Below are 22,134 nucleotides of genomic sequence, written 5' to 3' on the forward strand. Positions count from 1 at the left end.
TACTTTTCAATACATTTTTTCAAAATCATGCTCCAGTGGAAGAAAGACAGAAAACTCCAGCTCCATACTGGGTGGCTTCAACCGAGGTTTGATCTCTTATCCTTCACCTGCTTTGTCACAACATCACTTTTTCCCTGTTTTTTTTTTCACGACCACATCATTTTTGACACATTTTTCTAGTGTAAATTATGCAAGAACACAATCTTTTATTGTAATTTTTTAACAGGTTCCTATACAAACCCATTTTTTTGAGAATAATATCTGTGCAGCTTGTATTTGTCTCTTCAGTTATCCACTCAAACAAATGAACCAAGAACATTTTTATTTACAAAACACATACATTTAGAAAGTGCCTCCAGCCACATAACAGCTGTAGTATTCTCCAAGGCTATATTGGAGCAGAAACCCCAGAAACAAAACCCCTTGTGCACTTAAAAGCCTGGCGCCTTTAATTGTTTCTGAATGAAATGTTACATTTGTGTTGCATTTGAATGTGTCATCCCATTTTGTAACGGCTACACCATCCAGCTGTCAAGAAGACTGAAGCTGGTTGGCTACATTATGTTTCAGGTTTGTGCGTTTCAAAGAGGAAACAAGACATTTCTGTTATTAGAAAACAGAATTGGACAGTTGATAAGATTAAGATTGGAGCCGTAAATACTCTGTGTGTGAGATAAATGGAGACTGAGTGTCGCCTCACTCCAGACTCTCCCTCTCTCACACACACACACACACACACACACACACACACACACACACACACACACACACACAGCGGATAGTAATGCATACTGCAAGGAGCCTCGGTGACATTTTTAAAGCCTGAATCAATCACTGTGGAGGAGTTTTTATAATGTTTACGTATCAATGGGATTGTTATTAAAATTAGGGACCTAAATCCCGTTTAGTATTTCACATATTGGAGCACCTGTATAACCGGTGAAAATAGCTGTAGAAAGTTTAACAAAAGTTTAACTTTTCAAACACAAAACTACCCTTGGGTTTAGGTTAAAACTGCATTGGCCTTGATTAAGTAGAACACCCCTTGCTTGCTCTTAGTGGTACATTCTAATTAGATAAATGCATCACAGGTGAGCAGCTGGTTGCAGACCTGATAGAGTCCTGCCCCTTTACAACAAGTTTCGTCTGTAACCACAACACCACATCTGACATCTCTTATTAAAGATGGGGGAAAGGTTGCAAGGCCAAAAAAGCTACGTTTGTTCATTTTTTGAATGTAAAGCTAAATTCACTAAGTCATGGAAGTTTGAGGCTCACCTTTGCAAACACACAGGATTGGTAAGTGGCTCAAATTGCTTTAAGTCTCAACACATGGGCTAGATGAAAGGAATCCAAGTAGACACACCATGAAGTTGTTTTACATTGTCAAATGTTTCCCTACATTCAGAAACCATTTTCCTGCGAGAGCTGTGACAAGAGCTTCTGCACTCGCTATCAGCTCACCAGACACGAGCTCAATCACAGTGGAGAGAAACCACACAAGTAAGGCTGTATGTTTCTGTTTGAAATAACTGTGTGGATAGTAGAATGTGGATCTTGTTGTCTCTTAATCAAGCTGCCTTTTTTCTCCGCTCTGGTACTCAGGTGTCTTGCTGATGGATGCTCCGAGGCCTTTGTTACAAACAGCAGCATGAAGCACCACATGGCACGGGTTCATCAGCACCAAGACAAGCGATATCTGGTCATTAATTCAAATGTTTTCTGTTGCTTCCTTTCTTTTCCTTAAGCTGTATTTTTATTTATTTCAATGACCTACTGTGCTTTTGTGTTCTTTCAGTGTGACCATAAGGGCTGTGGAAAAGATTTCAACAAGAGGAACCAACTGAAAGCTCATAAGTATGATCACCAGCAGGTTCTACCCTTTCAGTGAGTGGCTTCACATTTGATGCAAAAAATGGATGATTTGTGTTTTTACATTTTGTGCGTTTTTTTTTTTTTTTTTTTTTTTTTTGCTCAACTTTTCATTAAACGTTTCATATAGTTGTTCTTTCAGTGGCTGTACAAGAGAATTTCCCACACATGGAAAACTGAAGCATCACGAGGGTGTGCATGGAGGTAAGCAAATAACCAGAAGGCTTTTATTTCCTATTTTTTAATTTGTCTGCTTAACCAACAATAAAATATGTCTACGCTGCAGGTTACCCCTGCGAGAATGACTCGTGTTCTTTTCGAGGAAAGACATGGACAGAATACCTGAAGCACAGAAATGAACACAAAGGTTTGAAGATAATGCTTGGGAATATTTTTGCTGCATTGCATACCTTGTCACGTAGATGTACCGTATTCAAATGACTTGTTTGTTCAGTTAAGGCTCAGTGTGGCGAGTGTAAGAAGGTGTTTAACAACGCCTGGTTCTTGCGCCAGCATGAGCTCCATGTCCACTCCGGGGAGAAGAAGAAGCTGGCCTGCCCCTCAAAAGGCTGTGATAAGAAGTTCACCCATCGCTTCAACTTGGAAAGCCATGTTCTGGGAGACCACGAGGGCAAGAAGCCCTTCAGCTGTGCCTACGCTGGCTGTGGGAAGACCTTTGCCATGAAGGTAAACATGCTGTGCACAAACTTGATACATTATTGGGTTGTAACTATTGCTATTGAGCCATCCTTTGGTTTTCAACTGCTATAGGGTTTGTCACAAAGTAAAAAATGTCTCTGGTTAATCTCCACTTTCCTGTATTTATTAAACTGTTTTGAAAAAACCTTGAGCAAGGTGCACTAATATATTGAATATCTCAATGTATTTAAAAAGAAAATCTTTTTAGTAGAAAACATGTAATTGGCAGTAGTTTTTATGCTTCGTTGCAAGTAAATCTTCAAAGAAAAAGGGAGTACATTAAAACCAATAAACGGCTAGAAAGTTTTTCCATTTTATTCTTTTTAGAAAGATTTTGGATGATCTAGAACCATTATATTGCTGAAACATGTTCACTTCTCTGTTGATTAGGAAAGCCTGTGGCGACATGGAGTGGTGCATGACCCCGAAAAGAAAAAGCTGAAGGTAATGTGTCCTTGTGATGGGAATGTTTGATTTTCTCACAGGAAATGTGACTTTGCCCTTCGTATATAATTTTTTTTTATTTTATTTTTTATAGAAACTGCGTCCTAAAAAGAACCAGCCCTGGCGCGTTGCAGAGCAGCACAGACTTGAAGCTGCAGCCGTGCAAGCCGAGACCAACAAGCTGGCCACCAAACTGTCCAAGACAACTTTGAAGGATAACAAACCGTGAGGCTGCCTTATATACATTTCTGCATGTGTTCATTAAAAGTGAAACATGATTTCTGTTACATTTTTGTTTATGCAAATATGAAATAAAGCCTCATTAAAACAGCACTCCTGCTCATCTAAAGCTTCCACTAGCAAATGAGAAAAACACGCTGTAGAGCCGTTAATCCTCTGAAGGAAATGTTTATTAAACAAACCGAAGACACATTCACACACATGTAAAAAAAACTCCAGCTGGTTGTCATGGTGATGATGCCTAAGGGCAGGTGAACCCCCCCCCAGGGTGTGGCAGGTTTTCTAATAAGGCCTGAGGCTCATTCAGCTGGATACAGCCTGGTGTTGCAGAAAGTCTTGATTAGAGTGATTACAGTTCATTATCCTATAGATGACAAAGGATCACAGGCTACTTTTTAAATAATTTTATTCTAGCTCTACCTGCAACGATGCATCCACCTGAATACAGCCCTGGATTCTACAACTGCCTGGAGAGGTGATTACAGCACGGATCACATTCTGTTAACAGTTGCATTACCATGCCTCGCTGCTGGAGTGAAGACAACATGACCATATGAACTCAGCAGTGTGTGTGAGTGCAGTCTGTCGAGTGACGTGGCACGATCTGGACAAGGTCCCACCTGGTCAGGACAGGCTTGGTCCTGCTGGGTCTACTACAGTTCTGAATGCTTTTGGTCCTAGATTAAGCCCGGTATGCAGCGATGTACAGTGGCATGTACAAGTCCACTTTGGCCAAGGTCGCTCCCAATATAGAACATTCTGGGTGGCCTCAGCATGGTCAGGATCTGGGCCGGTTAAACCAGGCTGCCAGGCCAGGAGACCACAGTAAGTGCCACCCTGCTGCGCTGCTCCTTTAGCATAGGGACCAGTGCAGAGTGGCTCATTCCTGCTGTCGACAGGCCGTTAACCGCCACAATCATATCACCACATCTAGAGAGACACAGGAAGACAAGTCGGTATGGATTATAATGTGTACAAAACTATAGAACATAAAAGGAAGATTTTTAAGAAAATAATTTGGTGTGGCAGCGGCTTACATAGAGAGCTGAAAAGTACAATGAATAGATGAGGATAGTAAAGTTAAAGTGTTATCTGCAGCAGTTGCCATGAAATTACAACCAGAGCTGGGATGAGTAGTTGCATGAATCCAGAGGTTATTTAATTGTAATTCATTAGTAGCAATTTAGTAATTTAAGTAAAAATTAATGAATTCCAGCATCTCAATGGAAAATCAAAACAGTATTTCCTATTCTTCTTAAAGACTTAACAAAACAAACTTGCCTTTGGCGCTTGATTTCTTTGATTGACATGTTTTACATACCGGTATTATCAAATTATATAGACCAAATACGCCTTTCATTAATTAATGAAATGTCCACACATTCATCAAAATGGGCAAGAGTCGATGTAGAGAAATTAATGAGAATTAACTCATTCTCTGGCAGTTGATGTAAAAATTAAAGCAGATAATAAAACTGAAGGAATAGCAGAAGAGGCATCTTAAAAGTTTGATATAAACAAATGAAACCTTACTTTTAAAGAGAGAAAAAAGGAGAACAGTAAATCCGTTCCTATTGTTCTTTCACAACTGAGACACTACTGAGAGGCCTCTAAATCTTTCCCTCAACTCCCAAAAGCTCCCTGAAATAGATCAGCTGTCTATAGTTTTAATGGTCATCACTCAGTCGTTTCATGTAGAGAGATATGTCTAATAGAAACTTGAGGCACAAAAAAAAAAAACAATGTCAGTGTCAATGCACTCTGTAGGCGTGGCTACAATCACCCCACTCTTATAAACCACTTTATCTACCTGCTATTGCACCAGTGTCACAGCTGACATCAGACACAGATAGCAGCTGAGCACTCACTTGAGACGGCCGTCGTAGTACGCAGGCGTGCCGAGTACAATGGTCTTGATGAAGAACGCCTGGTTGCCGTGGGTCTCCTCGTAACCCCCGACGATGCTGAAGCCCCAGCTGCCCGGGTGGTTCCTACGCAGAACAATCTCATGACTACTGTGCAAGTAGCTGCAAGGTAAGAGGAGAGGGCAGCATGAAGGAGCGCTGATCCCATGATAAAATCAGGCAACATCTTCCAAGGAGCAAAAGACTTCTATTATTAAAATGGAATCTTTTAATCTGTAAAATGTATTAAAAGTAGAGGAAAATATAAGATCAAATAAAACCCCACAATTTCCCTTTTTTCCACCCAAACCAACCTTTAACAAACAAAAATAAAACTGCATAAACTATGCATCTGAGACTGACCTTAATTAACTCTGATTTCAAGTTTCAAGACATGATAAGAATCTCGTATAGCTGAACAGAGAAAAGCTTAAAAACATGTCCTATAAGCAGATTTACAGCAATTCAATCAACCCAAATTCTAATCCAACAGCTGCAAATTTGACCTTGTGAGAGAGTAATAAATAAAGCAACACAAGAAAGGAAATACCATGAGATGTTACATTTATAAATATTAAGGAACAAATTATAATTTATAGTGATAATTATTTTAGCAGGTCAGAGTCAGAGGCTGCAACAGAAAGAGAGCTGTTAATGCTTTTTTTTTTTTTTATATATATATATATATATACATATATATATATATATATATATATATCTATATCTGTGTGTGTGTGTGTGTGTGTGTGTGTGTGTGTGTGTGTGTGTGTGTGTGTGTGTGTGTGTGTGTGTGTGTGTGTAGGCCAATGCAAAACATCAGGCTAATATCCACACTTCACAAAAGTATGTTTAAATCAAGAGCTGTACTATGTTTAAAGGCAAAGATGTGTCTCAATTATTCTTCCTGCCCTCTGTGTGCTCACCTGGGCAAGCCCAGCCACATGACCCATGAAGGGGACCAGTTGGCATCAAAGTCACTGTCGTGTGTGTGAGGCAGCAGCTCGTCGTGCTCCTGCTCCTCCACCATGCTGACCTCCAGCACCCGCAGCTGGACGGAGGGCGAGGCTGCACTGGCCTTCAGGGTGCCCACAGCCTCACTGTGGCTCAGGTATGTCAGGTCCTGCCCGTTTATACTCAGCAAGATGTCGCCTGTAGGAGAAGAGAGGAGGAAGACTGTGATGTCATGCATCCTGTACGAGTCAGATGGGGTCTTTTTCCTTTCATGCTCATCGCTCAGGGAGCACTCACCTCGTTTGATTCGTCCATCCCTCGACAAGCAGCCGTGTGGTTGGACACTGGTCACGAAGATTGGCAGCTCCCCGCTCTTACTGCCCCGCCCGCCTGCCACAGTCATGCCAAGAGACTCAAGGGGCTCCTTCTTTACAGTGATGTGTTTCTCCTTACATGTCACACACTGCGAAAGGTCCTGGGATCACACACACATACACACACATACACACACACACACACACACACACACAAACACAAGTTCATTCACTGGTGGACATTCTTCAGTAAACTACACTTTGTGCATAGTCCTCCCTTTATTTAAAACAAAACAAGAAATACAGACAAATATATATCATATATTAGGAAGCTTTCATATTCATCGATTTTTATAAACAAGTTTTTCTCAGTCATTTCTTAAGACTCAAAGCAAAATTAATAGTTGACTTTTTTTTGTTATTTAAAAAAAAAAAAAAAGATGAAAGAATAATTTGTTGCACATCAAAATATTCCCTAACACACACACACACACACATATATAGAACATGTGCTCACTCTGTGGGTGCTGGTGCGGGAGAGGTGCACGGGCACAGGACTCGGGGTGGAGCTGTGGATAGGCAGGAAGTGATCAAGGCAATAGAGGTCTCTGGTGGAGCTTGATTTTGGCGGTGGAGGAGGAGTTGGTTTGCTGGGTCGGCCAATAAGCAGGTGGACTCGCTCTCCACTGGCCTGGGAAGACAGAGTCAGTGTTTCAGGGACCTTCTGTTTTTTTTAATTTTTTTAAGGTTTTAACATCTAAATGAAACCAGTGGACGTCTTAATGATCTCACCTGTATAATCTGGGCGGCCTGCTCCGGGGTGCCGTGGCGTAGGTCCTGCTCATTGACTGCCAACACACGATCGTTACTCCGCAGTCTGCCGTCCTTTGCTGCCAGCCCGCCCTCCAACAGATCCAGCACAAACACTCCTGACTCATCTGTTCGACGCACCAGCTTGATGCCAAGCTGCTCTGTCGAGTCCCGCTTGTGCAGGGTGATTCGCAGGGTGGCTGGGCTTGACGGGGCTCCCTCAGGGGTGGAGCAGGGGGCGTGCGGCACAGCCGGGGTGGAGGAAGTGGAGGAGGAAGAGGGAGGAGCCCGGGAGGCACAGCGACGCTCTCTTAGCACAGTCAGCTGTAAAGTGGTGCAGGGACGGGCCAGTGTGGAGCGCGCAAAACTGTGGGGGACGTTACTGATGTCCACATTGTTCACCTTTGGGGAAAGATGAGTAAAAGGGAAATTAGTGTTTGAATTTGTGTTTATTGATTATTATAAGTAGCTTGGCGCAAATGTATGACGCAAATACTGAATGCCAGCAGCGTCAGCTTATTGTCAGCTTTCTGAACAATTTATGTCAAATATTCACTCCCTGATTAGCTCTGTTTTGGTCTCCACAGAACATTAGCTGCTAAATGCTCCACTGTCTTCAGCTGCTATTTGCTAACTCTGTCTGGCGACGAGCTACAGCAGGTGCGTTAGACCTTGATTGATGAAAGCAAGAGAAAGTGAATCAACAAAGTGAGGCTATTAGCTTGAAATCTGAAACAATTAGCTGAAAGAGGCCAAAATGCTCCTTACTTGTAAGAGCATAAAGGTCATAATTCTCATAGCATTTGTCACTACAAGCAACCCAATTAATTCACATTGAAAATAGTCATGTTACCCTTTATAACCAAGTCATTAATGACAGCAGCTATGAGTAAGAAGATCAATAAAACACAGAAAATGTACAAGGTGTTTTGCAAGGTTAAGAAAATGACAAAAAAAATAATTTGTTCAGAGCGATTACAGAAGCATTGAAAGCTGGTCAAAAAAAAAAAACCTTCACTGGGACGCAGATGGCCTAGCGGTTAGGTCACGCCCCGTTTACGGATGATATAGTCCTGCAAGCGGGCAGCCTCGGTTCAAATCCGACCTGGGGGCCCCATGTCAGACCCCACTCTCTCTCCCCAATTTCTCACTTTATCCGCAGTCCTATCAAATAAAATTAAAAAAAACCCTACAAATGAAATCTTTAAAAAAAAAAAATACACACATCTTCACAAAAGGTAGTAATTACAAAAAACTAAATACCCCATTATACAATGTGCTGTATGCTGATACGACAGTCCTTTTTAAGATTTAAGAGTACCTGTCCTGTGTAATAATGGGGCTGAGTGTTTGATAAAGTCATCCATTAAAGCACTTTCATTCCAAAACTCTTACCTGCAGTATCTGATCCCCGGCCAGCAGCCTCCCATCCCGTGCAATGACCCCGTCTCTGTACACTTCCTGAATCACGATGTTGATGAGAGGTGTCTCGTTTCCCCCGACGACGCTGATGCCCAGCTCAACATACGGGTTCGCCCGGTGAACCTCTATGGCAGTAATCTCTCCTTCAGGGAGCGAGGGCAACTTCACGCAGCCTTAATGGACAAACAAATCACATTACACAGCTGCATTTCAGAATCCAATCTCCACATCCTACTTACATGATGCTGCCTGAATATGATTATCCTGTCGTATAAGATTACACCGCAAGAGAGATAAACTGCAATATTTCATCGATGCCGAGATCGCGAGTACTCAGAAAGTGATGTCGTACCCTCTTCAGCAGAGAGAGGCGGAGACTCGGGGCAGTCCCATCCAGAGGAGGTGGAGCTGACAGAGCGAAGGAGATGGATGCAAGGGTTACTGAGGGGCCGCTTCACCCTGGGGACCACACACTCCAACCCCACCACACCTGAAGACATGAGGAGATTTGTTTTTTCTTAATCTACTTTACATCTTGTCCGTTTGGATAAAGAAAGTAGATCTACTCACTGTCTTCCTCGGTGCTCTCCTCAAAAGCAGGGTTGTCGAGGCCGGCTTCCGTCCACATGGGCCCATTGCCGCCGGTGTTGTTAGGTCCAGAGGGTGGAGAGGGTGTACGGTCCCTCAGGTCTGTCTGCGGAGAATGCGGAGATTTGGGAGGGCTGGTCCCCGTTCCCCGCTCGTCCCCACTCTCACATCGTGGACCTTCAACGCTGGTCTGCTGACACTGCGTCCCGGGACACCTTTCACCAAGCAACAGGCGTCAGTTTGTTAGTCCATCTGACGTGTAAAGAAAATCAAGTCCACATCAGTTCATTTAGCATTTAATTGAACCTGATCCCTTTGGGAAAAGTCCCTTTTTATTGTGCCCATCTTCCACAAAGTCGTTTTGAACAGTTCTGTGTGGCCCGGGAGGAGAATTCACTGTCCAGTGACAAGTTTCTGTAACTAATGTAACACCTGACTGTTAGTGATTTAAGAGTAAAGAAGGAGAACGTTTGTGCATATCTTTATTGTGGTGGCTGTTAGCAAAGCAAACAGACCATCCATTAATATGTGTAACACTTATTCTTCCTCCACATTTGAGTTTTCTTCTTTTGTATCAATCTTTGCCACAGAACTTGTGACTCAACGCTGCTACAACAAAACATTTAGAAAATGCAGCAAGAACAAGAATAGTGTAAATGGTGATGACTTTTGCTCGGGGATTCCTTTACAGTTTTAATGAAAATTGTAAAAAATAAAAATAAAAATAAATAAATATCAGATCTCAAACCCAGCCATCTTTCAGGCCATGTCATACTTCATCAGAGTTAGACCTTTTTTTCTGCAAACAGTTTACATTGAAATGTGTCAGATCGTTTGCACATTTTAAAGTTGGAGTGCACTGTGCGGAAAGAAAGTCTGGAGTCAGAGTAGACGATGTCATTACTAGAGTAGGGAGCAGTTTTAAGATATCTGCAAGCTCTTACAAACATTTTACTCCTCAGCCAACAACACACATAATTTGACCCTTAACATGTAGAAAAACTCAGATTTCTGAAACAAAACCAATACACAGTATAAACGCTGAAAAGGGTGTGAGCAACTGTGGCGCCAGCTGACTGCCCATCTGTTGTAACGTTACATCGGCCCAAATATTTTCAGAGCAAACCACTCAGGGGGCACTTTTCTTTAGAACTGTTTTTGTCTCATTTTTGTCACTACAGACATGAAAATCAAATGTGTGCATTCAGCAGACTCGCGTGATGCTCACAGTATCATCCTTTAGCGAATAGCTATTTCATTAGGTCCCAAAGATGAGCACATTTCAGATGGCAGGCTTCAGCTTTTTCCTCTTTCTATTTTACTAAGCTCTTTAAGATGTTTAATGAATGAATGCTTGTATCTCCTGGTATCCAATTTCTGTGCTCCTCGAGACCCCCATCACCATAGAAACAGTGTCCAAAAATGTGCACACATGCACCCAAGTGTATGTAGACATGGTTGTCTTTGGACTATGAACCACTAACACAGCTTTATTTAATGACAGCTTGTAAATTGTAACCAAGTGCCTAACTCAGGTGTTGATAAATGAAGCTTATGCAAAAGTAAAAAAAGAACAAAAAAAAAACTGCAGTTCCTCTAGTGTCCACTGGACGCTGGCTGAAACGCCCCAGATGTCCCATAAACACCTGTTCTTTACTGCAGAAATAAACATTTCAAAGTCTGGTTCAAACAACTATTTCAGTATTTATTGACATGTTTGCATTTATTTGAAGCTGAATAGAGATAACATGTGAGGGGAGAGGAATTGTGGGAGATGACATGCACAAAATTCTTCAGTTCAGGATTTGAAACAGCCACCAGTGCTTTTAGGATTGCAGCCTCCACACACACACACACACACACACGTGGGGTGCGCTCCACCAACCACGCCAAACTAGCACACCACATGGGTGTATTATTTTATTTTTACAACTCAACTGTTTTGCTTATAAGAAGATATGTTATGTTTGAGTAGGGGTGTAGGTGATCTGTCTGACAGGAGGAATTGTTGTAGCCGTTTGCTAAGAGGCTCAAGGCCCGCCTCAGCTCCACATCTTAGCCTGTTGACGACTAGGTTGACAAATAATCATTTGATTAAATTCATGAACTAAAGATTTAGATATGAGTTCTTTCAAAAACACTGAATTATGCTTGTTAATCTTAGTCTAAAATTACAGAAATGTTATTATTAGTTATATAAAACAGAAAAACGCAGCAAATACAGACAAAGGATTAAATTGATGAAGCTAAATGACAGGATAATAACATAAAGGCCGATACCAAAAAAAGTCCAGCCACTCTGAGTCCTCTCTATAAAAAAACCCACAAATCAAGTGGAAAGGGATGCAGCGCCCCACAAATAGAAACTCTTCACAGGCAAACGATTAAAAATAAACACAGACAGACTGACTCAAAGGATCAGTGCAGTCTTACCCTTAATTGACTGAAGTATTTACTTTTAGAGGCGACTACAGTATGAGCTGATTGATGTAATGAAACGCTTCTGTTCCTCCTGCAAAGACAAGAGATATTGCTTTCTAGGATTTTTTTTAAACATTTTTTTTATTATGTGGTCTTATTTCATTTCACTTTAACAAGTTTCCAATTTATGAAATATCTATTTATCTTAAGTTTCTCTTTCCAACAACAACAAATGGCAAGTTGTTAGAAGAAAAAAAATGGAACAGTTTAAGCTCCTATAAAGCCCTTTATTTGAGTCCTTGGCTTCAGGAATAGTTAAAGTAGATCACATACACACCAGCAATAACAAGATCAACCAGTACACCTAAGCAACACAGCGGCCTGCCACCACTCTCTCCATTTAATCTAATGTCCAGTGATCCCTAATCTTCAACATAAACATTGTTGACTGTCCAAGTCACACAGCAACAGCGGTCTTTCGACTCCTTAATACTATCTTAAACCTAAGTCTTCATGTAAGGGGAGCAGTGAATGCACGTGGTTAACGGAGGTTTAATCTCTACCAAAGAATGTCACGTTAGTCCGCACAGCGACCTTGTTTGATCCGTCTTAAAGCATCTTGCCTCGTCTTCTTCACGCGACATGATGTGTGCAAACTTCCCTGAGATGCGGCAATCTGCAAATGTGATGATTAAAAGTCCTGAACCAGGAGACTGTTGGTCATTAAATCCAGTGCACCTGTGAAAGCCTAATACTTAAAATTCTTATTGACTTTTTGTCTTTTCTTAAACCGCTCTCCGTGACCATTTAGGATGAAATAACACCTTCTTCCCTCAAAAATGAAACGATCGAATCAAAAAATCCTTACTCACTTTAATACACTCAGGAGTTAAGCTGTTACAGCTTTACAGCTTAAGGTGGCTAATGTTAGCTTAGGTAATGCTACCTCAATATAGACTAACATCAAGCCACTGTCTTTACAGTCAATTTGCTGACTTTTTTTGGTTTTTCTCAACGAATGCTACAATCACATTCTGTCTAATCATTTATTCACATTTGTCACTTGTAGTTAGAATGTGCATCACTCAAGAGAAGAAACATGTTGTTTTCAAAGGCATAATATAGACTGTCTGTGGCAGGGCCGTCCTGTAAAAACAGCTGACTCACAAAAGCTTTTAACAGTGTTAAGGATCTTGTTAGCGTGAGCTTGTTAAGGAAAATCTGCTTGACTGAGCTGAGGTGTTGGATGTAGATAGGATATCCAGCCAATCAGCAGGATTCAAAACACCCATAGATTGCTCCTTAGCAACTGACACAAAAGAAGTATGTCCCAAAATCAGTAAAAGTATTTTATTTTGTATCATCGTGATAGCTATATTTTTTCACATTTAGAGCATGTTCTGACCAAAGGATTTGTACTAAGCGAAGTTAAATCTTCATTACTTTTCCTTTCCTCTCATATGCATAATTTACCCTATGTCCATCCAACCTAAATGGCAACTCTGATGCAAGACAAATACACACAACACGTTGCTTTTTAGTGCAAAGACATCAAGAAGGAAAGAGCAAGAATGCAGATGCAGACAAAACAAAAGTTGGCAGGAAGAAACCTGTGATTAAAAAGATGCCAGTGTGCCACCCGAGTCACCCCACTGATCCCCCACATTCGCCGTAATCGACTCACCACAGGCCGGGGTTGCCTTTGGCTGTCTCGCAGAAGAAATGGTTGAAAAGGTCTCTGGTGTTGAAGTTGCTCAGCATGATTGCAGACTGAGAACATGGAGCACCTGGTCAGCCAACCCATGACTGCGGTAGGGAACCACTAATCCTCATCACATGACCTACAACCCAATAATCCCCTCCGGGTTTCACAGCACCTGGTCCAAGCGGGCCAAAAGCCAAGACGTGAGGAAGGACTGACACTCCTGAGGTTATGGATGACGGTGAAGTCTGACCTGTTCTGGCTCTATGACTAAGGTACGTTTCTGTAAGACAGATGCTCGTTAAGAGGATGGCTGGGCTTTAAACGCAACTTTCAGCTTCAAAAAATTATTCATATCAAAAAAGTTGTTGTGATGACCGATTTATCTTTTTATTACTTTCTCCACTCTCCTTACCACAGATGACTAAAGGAAACAACTGGGTTTCCCTACTGAGACACTACCACCAATGCATTCAGGGAATTTTTGCTTGAAAATCTAGGTGGGATCATTTTATTTTCCCGTCGATTGCATGACTGAATAATACTTTAAAATCTAACCTTCTGTCTGATTGACTATAAAGTTAATCTGTATTAGTAGATAACGATTATGAAATCTGGGTTGTCATGCATGCATAATGTTTGAGCTACATGTTTGTATGTGTGTTTGCAACTGCTTCTGTTGAGATATGAAACCAATTCTGAAGTGCAAAAAAAAATGCAGTTCCTCAAGTGTCCACTTGAGGCTGCCTCCAAAGCCAAGGAATCCCTATCAGAGCCCATGTTAAAATGAACAGCAAATACATACATTCAGACAACCTGGTACCAAAAACTGTTTTGGTCTTTAATTCATTCCTTTATTGGTAATAAATGTGACGGGGGTAATTTCTTTTTACTAACTCAAAGACATGCATAGTTAGGCATAACTAGGGGCGTGGCTGATTTGACTGACAGCTAGGTGTGTTGTAGCTCTTTGGCAGGAGGCTCGGCTTCACTTTACCTAAATCCTCTTACTGACCTTAAAAGGTAGGGTCAGTAGAAATGGTTTTTTGCAGCTTGTAAACACAACTTTCAAATTGGGCCCCTCCTCCCGGGCTCATCTCCACCACACGCTCATCTTGTACCCACATTGAAAGCTACCTAAGAATATACAGTTCTTTGTAATGCACCTGCCTGCCCATCAGACAGCAGACCGACTCTGTGTCTGTGGGTTAGAGCCAATCCGAGGTTCACCGTAGTTTTGAAACTTTATCTGCTAGTGCTGGGAGTTTCGCCTCACTATGATTACATTTTCTGTTCTTTGCTACCATGTCCACCATATTTGATGTTTTGAATGGTGTCCAATCACTGAAATGTATCCCCTCCCAAACTCACCTGTGCTCTGTCATTGGCTGGGGGGAAACACAGAAATGTCCTGTGTCAACCAAAACATCAAAATACAGGCAGAGGACAGAGGACAGTCCTGTATGGAGGCCCAGTGATAAGTGATGAAATTTGAGCAGCATTAAGTTTGTACAAGTCTATATTCTATATTTCAGGAAAAAGCTACTGACCTTATCTTTAACCTGACAGCTTTATTTGTGTTGTTTTCTTTGGTTGTAGTATACGAACTACATGACAAGCAAAGCAAGCTAGTTGGGCGTAACCATGAAATTAATTTGGCCTGCCTTAACTCCACCTCTTTTCCCGCCTCTAGTGAAGCCAGAAGTTATATAAAGTCGGCATTTCAGATATGGCGACACCGATCGTTGGACTTCGTAATGCCTCTTCATAAACCAAATAGATGACATTCCTGAGACCGTGTCCATGTTTTACACACTTTATGGTTTCTGTCTGTACATAAGATTTATTATTCTTATTACCTGTGTTTGAGGTGTGCCTCCAGGTCACAGCGCGGCATGCTGAGGGAGCAGACCGGGGTCAGTGGGCACGACACTGACAGCTTGTCCAGGAGTTTGTGAACCAGTATGCTAGACCTGCGGCACGCCTTCAGCTGCAGCCGCGTTCGGTCCAGCGGGCAGAAGTCCCTCTCCTGGAGGAAGCTCCGCAGGCAGCGGGCGCAGAAGGTGTGTCCGCAAGGCGTGTCGAGTGGCTGCACCAGCGGCTGCAGGCAGATGTGGCACACCAGGTCGTCATCCACCTCCAGACGATAGTTGTAGAGGTGGTTCTCCCAGCTGCGGTGAATCTGGCCACACTCAGGACACAGAGCCTCCAATGCGGTCTCCACTGGCCCGGCTACAGCCACCTCGCAGCCCGGGCTGCCCATCTCTGCTCCTTCCTCACAGCTCAGCTTTGGCACAAATGACTCCAGTGGGGCAGCAGTTTTGGGAAGGGGCACAGACACTCCTATCCCATAAGCTTCACAGGATGAACAAGTTGCAGAGAGGACAGATGCCCCCCAGTGGCTGATGGCACATCACCCTGCAGGTCAGAGGGCAAAGCAGGGGGGTTAAACAGCTGTTTCAGACAAACAACAAGTGTCTGATTATGTGCCTGTGCATTTATTCATGTGGCAAATGCTTTGTGCACGTGTACCCATGAGTCTGCATGCGATCAAGAGAGTGGCACTGTGTGTGTGTGTGGGTGTGTGTGTGTGTGTGTGTGTGTGTGTTGAGATTATGTATTGCTGCTCCTGTCCACTAATCTGGCAGTATAATCTCTCTTTTGCTCTCGCCTGCTGCAATCTTCCAATTCCACAGAGAGGGAATTATCTGGGATTGAGGCAGAGAGAGGACACAGATCAGAGGAAGCGGGATTGGGAGAGCAACAGAGAGGGAAGAATAATGCCGGCAAGAGGTAACAAGGAGCGAGGAGGAGGAAGAAGAAGAAGAAGAAGAGGAAAAGATAAGAAGGGGGGGGGGGGGTGTGGGAAGAGATTAATGGGATATAAAAATCTGACAGAGAAAAAAGTACAATAAGACAAGTGGAAGGATGTGTCTAAGGAAGAGATAAGAAGACAAAGGGAGAGGAAATAGTGGGAATTCTTTAAATAACCCAGAAGCGAATATGATATTTCTAGCTCAGGCCATGTTCAGACGCACTCAGTCTCCTCTGCAACAGAAGGAGAACATGCCCAAAGCAAAGTCTTGAAATAAAGCACTCCACTGAGGATAGAGCTAATGCACTGTACGTGCTGATCTTTTCCACAGTGTTTCACATCCAAAGCCATTCAGACCTTCAGACGAGTCGTCGTCCCCCCCCCCCCCGTGGGCCTGATGCTGCCGGCGGACAGCAGAGGGCGTGCCTCAGCATAGCAAGGCGGCCAAGCCACACTGACTACCTGCCTCTGTTCCAGCTGGGGGTCTGCTCCTGTCTCCATGGCGACCTGGAGCCTGTTCTGTTCAGTGGGGCTTGACATTCAGAGTGTAGCTGGAGAAGGATGCAGAGGAGCCACACAAACAGATGCACCCCTCTCAGCAGGATGCTCTGCTCCTCCCTGGTACAGTCTGAAAGCCTGTCAGACACCGCAGATAAAGACTAGAGCACCCCTTGGTTTGTTTTTTTTTTTTTGCTGTTTTTTCATCTCGTCTCCTTGGCTACCCATTTAAGATAACCTGTCTCCTTGGCTACCGGACCGGTGGTTACTTATTTCATCCTCCTTTAAGTACGTGCTCCTGTCTGTGTGTGACTGGCTGCTTGTGTCTCTATCCCGCAGCTGGACATGAATTAATCATGAGGACACAAGGCTTCTCTGTTCCTATAACAAAGCTGTGACATCACCACATCACACACACAAACACACACTCACACTCAAAAACACACGTACAGACTTGTAGATGCACAGGCGTAAGTGTACACAAGCTGAAACCCACCCACACATCATGCACTCGGGCTTTTTAGGGGTCTGGATCCTGCAAATAGTCTTTATCAATAAATAAAGTGTTAAGGTTTTTTTTACTGTGGCAGCAGTTTAGAGCCTTGGCCATGAAAAGCACTTAAATCTATTTTAAACACAGCTGAACTCTGTACAACAGATTGCTTCACCCAAGTCAGAAACAGACTGTCAAAAGCTCGTGAAAAAAAGATATTTTAATCCAACTGAATGTGTGTGTTTGTGTGCCAGTGTTAAGAGTCCAAGACCATGCTGCTATTGTCATTGCACTGCTTTCGTAGTAATAAATGACGGTAGGCCTATTGGCCATACACCTGCTCTGCACATTTTTTTTTCAGACAGGCTATGACAATGTTCTCTTACAACACTAGACAAGCCACGAACAACCTGGCCTGCAGGAATGACATTTTCCAAGAAGATAAGATGATGTTTTTTGGCCCCAGATTTAAAATCTCAGGTCCTGTCGGCTTAGCCTACATTTTCATAAACCCCATCTCGTCGTCTCTTATCTTCAAAAAAAAAAAAAAAAAAAATCCTGAAAGGCTGATATTCATTTGCAGGAACAGGCCTGCTGTCTGTCTGCTAAGTCTGTTTCAAAAGGCTGCTTTTTTTTTTTTTTTTTTGTCAGGCAATGATAACAACAAAACCTGACACTGGTTTTGTTTTAAATTCGCATCATTTGTTTTTACTGTCATTGTCCAAAATAACATTGGCAACCCACCAAAATGTAATGTCATGATCTGTGAGCTACCCGCAGGCGTTCAACACATTTGATTAGACATGAGCATTTTTTTTGTAATCATTGCCCCCATCTGTCTGACTCCATCCCACCCTCCACGAGCGGAAAAGCTAGGACAGATGAAGCGACAATGGCAATATGAATGCACAGCCAGCCTCACACTAACAGCGTTCAATGCAGCCACAGAGCAGAAGCATTGTGTGTTGTTACCTGATCCGGATGCTCCTCCGCGCCGTGCACTCCGGCCCCAAAAAGGGGGGAAGATTATTAGCTGCGGGACCTCAACCACGCATTCACCGCAACGGCCCAGTCCGCAAAACCCGTCCGAAAACGCCCCCGTGCCTTTGGCGGCACTGGCCCCGCCCATTAAAAAAATCCGTCAATGGAGGTAGGCGGGGTCTACAGCTGTCAATCCACAGCAGATTCAGTAAGGACTTCTAAACGGCCTGCTAAAAAAAAAAAAATGTTCCCTAAATGTTGTCTTTTTAAACCCTCACCATTTATTGTAAATTACTATGAGGTAAAAAAAAAAAAAATAAAAAAAAAAATAAAAATAAAAAAAAATAAAAAGTGTTGTACTGGATGTAAAAAAAAAAAAAAAAAAAAATAGGCCTAATTGGTGTACGATTTTTTACTTATTTTAATATTGAGATTAAGTGAGATATGAATAAACTATCAACTTGTTTTTTACTGGGCTTGCAATATAGCGTTTTTTTTTTTGTTGAAGTAGGAACATTTGAAATGCTTTAAATTGAAGCATAATAGCACATGAGGTGTGATGGTTTTAATAAAACACATTTTTCATTGAGGCATCTTTAATGAAGGGGACTGAAGATGTAACCAATGGCTTAAGTGATTGCTCATGTATCTTTAAAAATTGTGTGCAAAATAAACTTGTTTTGAGTCTTAAATAAAGTCATTAATTGAGGCAATTGGTTACATATTTTCTGATAATAGTTCATGACTGCTGCAGATATGAATGTTAATAAATAATTAATAGAGTAGTAAATGCTGATATATAAATATATGAACACCTTTGCACTCAGGTGACTTTTGTTTGTAATAGGTCTATAGTTTTTTTTGTTTTAAGGCAAGTGTCATGTAGGCCTAATCAATGTTTTATTCTGAAGATAAAAATCTTGCATAATAAATTTGCAAATACTATTATAAGGTTAGGTTACTTTCTTTGTACACACAGGTAGATTTGTTTTACAGCGTGTGATTGGACTGGCCTCCTTATACACACACACACACACATACACACATATACACACACACACACACACACACACACACACACACACACACAGTCAACAGCAGTGACAATATTACTAAACAAACAAGACTACGGTCACATACAAAGGCTAGAAATCTCTTTTTGATTTAAGCTTATTTATTCACCTTTATTTGTTTTTGTTCTTTTTTGTTTCTTATTGTATTTCATTCCTTATATTTTGTCTTTGAATCATCCATTCATGATTGTGTCTTTAAGGAAGCTTGAGAAAAAACGGTGGAACCTCTTCCACCTCTGTTTGTCATTTCACTGTTGTAAACACAATACCAACTTCAAGTTCAATTAAAAATGTTAAGACATTAATTCTGTTGTTACTGTTACTTAAATTGTGCAAGTTTTTTGTTGTTGTTGTTGTTGTCACAAGCAAACTGTAAATATTAAATCACAAAGCTAAACAATCAGGCATCGAGGAGGGCAGCCAAAAATAGGGTCCTAGCTGTCCTAAAGGACCAGGCGGAGAAGTAAACAAAAAAAAAAAAAGAAGAAAGATGGCTCCCTAATTACCAGATAGGAATCGATTCGGCCAAGTTTGAATTGTTGCAACGGATTCCTTGTTACAACGCGATGGCAGAAGATCCCGAACTGGAAAAGTAAGAAGCTATGTAAACAATGTTATGCTCCTTTAAGGGACAAGGCGCTGTTTGGACTCCTATCCGAGCCACCATAACCAGAAGTAGGGAGGCATATATTTAGTAGACAGCTGCTGCTGTTGTTGTTGTTATTTTGTGTTGCTGGTTGTAACGTAATCCTGCCACTTCTATCTTCGCTGTCTGGTTAAAGGTCGACTATATCAGTAAGTCTCCTCTGCTGATTCAGCAGCTCGGGTCAATCCGGGACACTGCTGCTGTCCCTCAGTAATGATCCACTTTCTCCTCTACACGGTGCATCACTCTGTATTCTCTCACTTAATTAAATCACTCTGCCCTTGGCTCCCCCCCCACTCCCTCCCTCCTTGAGGCTTTGTGTCGTCTTTTGTCCTAACTTGACTCTGATAGTTGTCTTTGTGTGTCTGTCCAGGCGTGCAGTCGAAGAGCTCCTGAAGGAGACTGACAGGGCTCGGGTAAGAGCAGAGACAATGGGCCCTGCAGGATGGTGAGTGCTGTGCATGACATAACCAGCTGTGTTATCCTGAACACATCAGGCACACTTATCCTCTCTGTTACTTATCCCCTTGTTTGTACTTGATCTCTCTGTGTATCTCCTACACGAGGGGGTGCACAGCTCTGCCTTGTTCCTGTGCTGTACTCTCGATTGGTTCATCATCTTTGCCCTCCGTAGCTTCAGTGCGTAGCCTACCTTTCAGAAATGTACTAATTGTATTATATTTAAATTAAAAAGTAACATGCTCCCAGGAGGAGTCAAAAATACTGGGTATGAAACGAGAAAACACCAATTTTCTTTGCACATTATAGCTCGCTGGTGGGGCAGTGGTTAGTGCGCGTGCCCCGTGTGTGGAGGCTTTAGTCCTCAAAGTGGGCGGCCCGGGTTCGAATCCAGCCTGTGGCTCCTTTCCCGCATGTCATTCCCCACTCTCTCTCTCTCTCTCTCTCTCTCTCCCTGATATCCAACTCTATCCACTGTCCCATCTCTCCATAAAGGCACAAAAAGCCCAAAAACAAATCTTTAAAAAAAAGATTCCCATGGTTGTAATATAATATCATCATGGAGATACAGCATTTAAAAGACTATCTTAATGCATGTGTTTAGCGCTGCTGCAGTTGAATAACTAGAATATAATTCCTGCCATTATTGCATGAGCTCCCTAATAATTAATAATTAAGATGATGGGTCAGTATTGTATTCTATTACTTTTTCATGGTTGTAATGGGTTTGTAGCAAGTTATACTTTTTACTGTATTGTTTAAATGACTGGAATAAAAGCCTGATTACATTTTTTGTTAATTTTTATAATCATTGTCTTTTAACTTTTAATGACAATACAAGCTGATTCCTTATAGAGGATTGTGACGACCATCCACAGGTCTCAGAGGAGTTCAACACTGTCAGACGTCAGAGTAAAACGCTTTGTTTGTTCACTCCTCTGTCAGGCTGAAGTGTCCCCTGCGGAGCACCAACAAGCGCTTCCTCCTAAACACCCTGCGCTCCACCGGCCTGCAGCGACGCGCCAGCGAGCCCAGAGCCGAACAGCCCTCCACAAGAGGGCGCCTGAGGAGGAGTGACTCCCCAGACAGAAGTCGAGACCGCAGCAGAACACCTCCCAGAGATCACAGGAGTAAAAGAGGACACATAGACCATAAACATCATCACAAAGACAGCTGCAATAACAAGGATAAGAGGAGGGAGAGAGACAAAGAGAGGAGTTACAGGCACGGAGACAACAGAGACCAGAGACATGAGAGGGACGGCCAGCCAGAGCAGAGACACAGACAGAGTTCATGAGGAACGATTCCTGTCCAACACTGGTTTTATAAAAGACACTCCTCCAGCAGGAAGCTCGGAATGGACACTCCTTAAACTGATCTCTTGCCAGCAAACACACCTCACAGAGCTGCTCTGTACAGCTGCCATGGTGGAATGTGCATAGGAAAGAGTAATTCATTTAAGTTTTAATTATTGTTAAGAGTGCAGAATCGATAACTTTATTTTGTTATTTTAGAATATTTTTTGAGATATTGAGATTTACTTAATTGAGCACAAAGGTATTAGGAAAGATAATGTTTTTCATGTCCTCTTTTTCAGATTTACCACTGACTGTAGTGAACACTTAAGTGACCATTACGGCTCAGGAAGAAAAAAAAAAAGTTTTTTATTAAACCGTGAACATTGTCAATCCCTCTCTTCTCTCACATGGCTACTAGTTTGGAGTAATTCCGTTTTAAATACAGTCCAAAACGCTTCAACATTAATTACATCATTACCACTGCTCTGTTATTATTCACTGGTC

The 22,134-nt window shown here is 42.2% G+C and overlaps 3 protein-coding genes and 1 long non-coding RNA gene across 6 annotated transcripts; 3 read left to right on the plus strand and 1 right to left on the minus strand.

Moving 5' to 3' along the window:
* Positions 1 to 1,096: 1,096 nt before the first annotated feature.
* Positions 1,097 to 3,348, plus strand: gtf3ab (general transcription factor IIIA, b). Its single transcript, XM_020645934.3, has 9 exons — positions 1,097 to 1,299; positions 1,409 to 1,503; positions 1,606 to 1,702; positions 1,799 to 1,887; positions 2,003 to 2,076; positions 2,159 to 2,239; positions 2,327 to 2,559; positions 2,962 to 3,015; positions 3,110 to 3,348. The coding sequence occupies exons 1-9, from the start codon at positions 1,186 to 1,188 to the stop codon at positions 3,242 to 3,244; spliced, it is 972 nt and encodes a 323-aa protein (XP_020501590.2). The 5' UTR covers positions 1,097 to 1,185; the 3' UTR covers positions 3,245 to 3,348.
* Positions 3,349 to 3,407: 59 nt separating this feature from the next.
* Positions 3,408 to 18,285, minus strand: lnx2a (ligand of numb-protein X 2a). 3 transcript variants are annotated; one of them, XM_029279596.2, is made up of 11 exons: positions 18,146 to 18,285; positions 15,227 to 15,785; positions 9,227 to 9,459; positions 9,009 to 9,146; positions 8,630 to 8,829; positions 7,217 to 7,636; positions 6,942 to 7,115; positions 6,408 to 6,585; positions 6,083 to 6,308; positions 5,124 to 5,246; positions 3,408 to 4,185 (listed from the first exon to the last, which is right to left on the minus strand). In XM_029279596.2, the coding sequence occupies exons 2-11, from the start codon at positions 15,628 to 15,630 to the stop codon at positions 4,050 to 4,052; spliced, it is 2,232 nt and encodes a 743-aa protein (XP_029135429.1). In that variant the 5' UTR covers positions 15,631 to 15,785; positions 18,146 to 18,285; the 3' UTR covers positions 3,408 to 4,049. The 3 variants fall into 3 exon arrangements, with proteins under 3 accessions (XP_029135429.1, XP_020501578.1, XP_065804899.1); XM_020645922.3 differs by having other exon boundaries at positions 5,124 to 5,282; XM_065948827.1 differs by lacking the exons at positions 15,227 to 15,785; positions 18,146 to 18,285 and adding an exon at positions 13,350 to 13,462 and having other exon boundaries at positions 5,124 to 5,282.
* LOC136177191 (uncharacterized) lies at positions 15,793 to 19,532 on the plus strand. Its single transcript, XR_010664831.1, has 2 exons — positions 15,793 to 16,160; positions 16,514 to 19,532. It is a non-coding gene; the product is annotated as an uncharacterized lncRNA (long non-coding RNA).
* A 132-nt stretch (positions 19,533 to 19,664) lies between these two features.
* On the plus strand, positions 19,665 to 22,020 carry si:ch211-140b10.6 (uncharacterized LOC109993314). Its single transcript, XM_020646241.3, has 3 exons — positions 19,665 to 19,819; positions 20,247 to 20,321; positions 21,278 to 22,020. The coding sequence occupies exons 1-3, from the start codon at positions 19,794 to 19,796 to the stop codon at positions 21,627 to 21,629; spliced, it is 453 nt and encodes a 150-aa protein (XP_020501897.1). The 5' UTR covers positions 19,665 to 19,793; the 3' UTR covers positions 21,630 to 22,020.
* The last annotated feature ends 114 nt before the right edge of the window (positions 22,021 to 22,134 follow it).

This window comes from Labrus bergylta, chromosome 20 (genome assembly GCF_963930695.1).
Source record: "Labrus bergylta chromosome 20, fLabBer1.1, whole genome shotgun sequence".
Taxonomy (NCBI): domain Eukaryota; kingdom Metazoa; phylum Chordata; class Actinopteri; order Labriformes; family Labridae; genus Labrus; species Labrus bergylta.

What these genes read in the sequence shown, in the direction of transcription:
- gtf3ab (XM_020645934.3), top strand. Translation starts at nt 1,186, where the DNA reads ATGGGGGAAAGGTTGCAAGGCCAAAAAAGCTACGTTTGTTCATTTTTT. An exon ending in TCACGAGGGTGTGCATGGAG is followed by an intron (nt 2,077 to 2,158) that starts GTAAGCAAATAA and finishes TCTACGCTGCAG; the next exon opens with GTTACCCCTGCGAGAATGAC. An exon ending in CCGAAAAGAAAAAGCTGAAG is followed by an intron (nt 3,016 to 3,109) that starts GTAATGTGTCCT and finishes TATTTTTTATAG; the next exon opens with AAACTGCGTCCTAAAAAGAA.
- lnx2a (XM_020645922.3), bottom strand. Translation starts at nt 15,630, where the DNA reads ATGGGCAGCCCGGGCTGCGAGGTGGCTGTAGCCGGGCCAGTGGAGACC. An exon ending in CCCGCACCAGCACCCACAGA is followed by an intron (nt 6,586 to 6,941) that starts GTGAGCACATGT and finishes GTGTGATCCCAG; the next exon opens with GACCTTTCGCAGTGTGTGAC. An exon ending in TACTACGACGGCCGTCTCAA is followed by an intron (nt 4,186 to 5,123) that starts GTGAGTGCTCAG and finishes GTGTCTCTCTAG; the next exon opens with ATGTGGTGATATGATTGTGG.
- si:ch211-140b10.6 (XM_020646241.3), top strand. Translation starts at nt 19,794, where the DNA reads ATGGCAGAAGATCCCGAACTGGAAAA. An exon ending in GAAGATCCCGAACTGGAAAA is followed by an intron (nt 19,820 to 20,246) that starts GTAAGAAGCTAT and finishes GTGTCTGTCCAG; the next exon opens with GCGTGCAGTCGAAGAGCTCC. An exon ending in ACAATGGGCCCTGCAGGATG is followed by an intron (nt 20,322 to 21,277) that starts GTGAGTGCTGTG and finishes CTCCTCTGTCAG; the next exon opens with GCTGAAGTGTCCCCTGCGGA.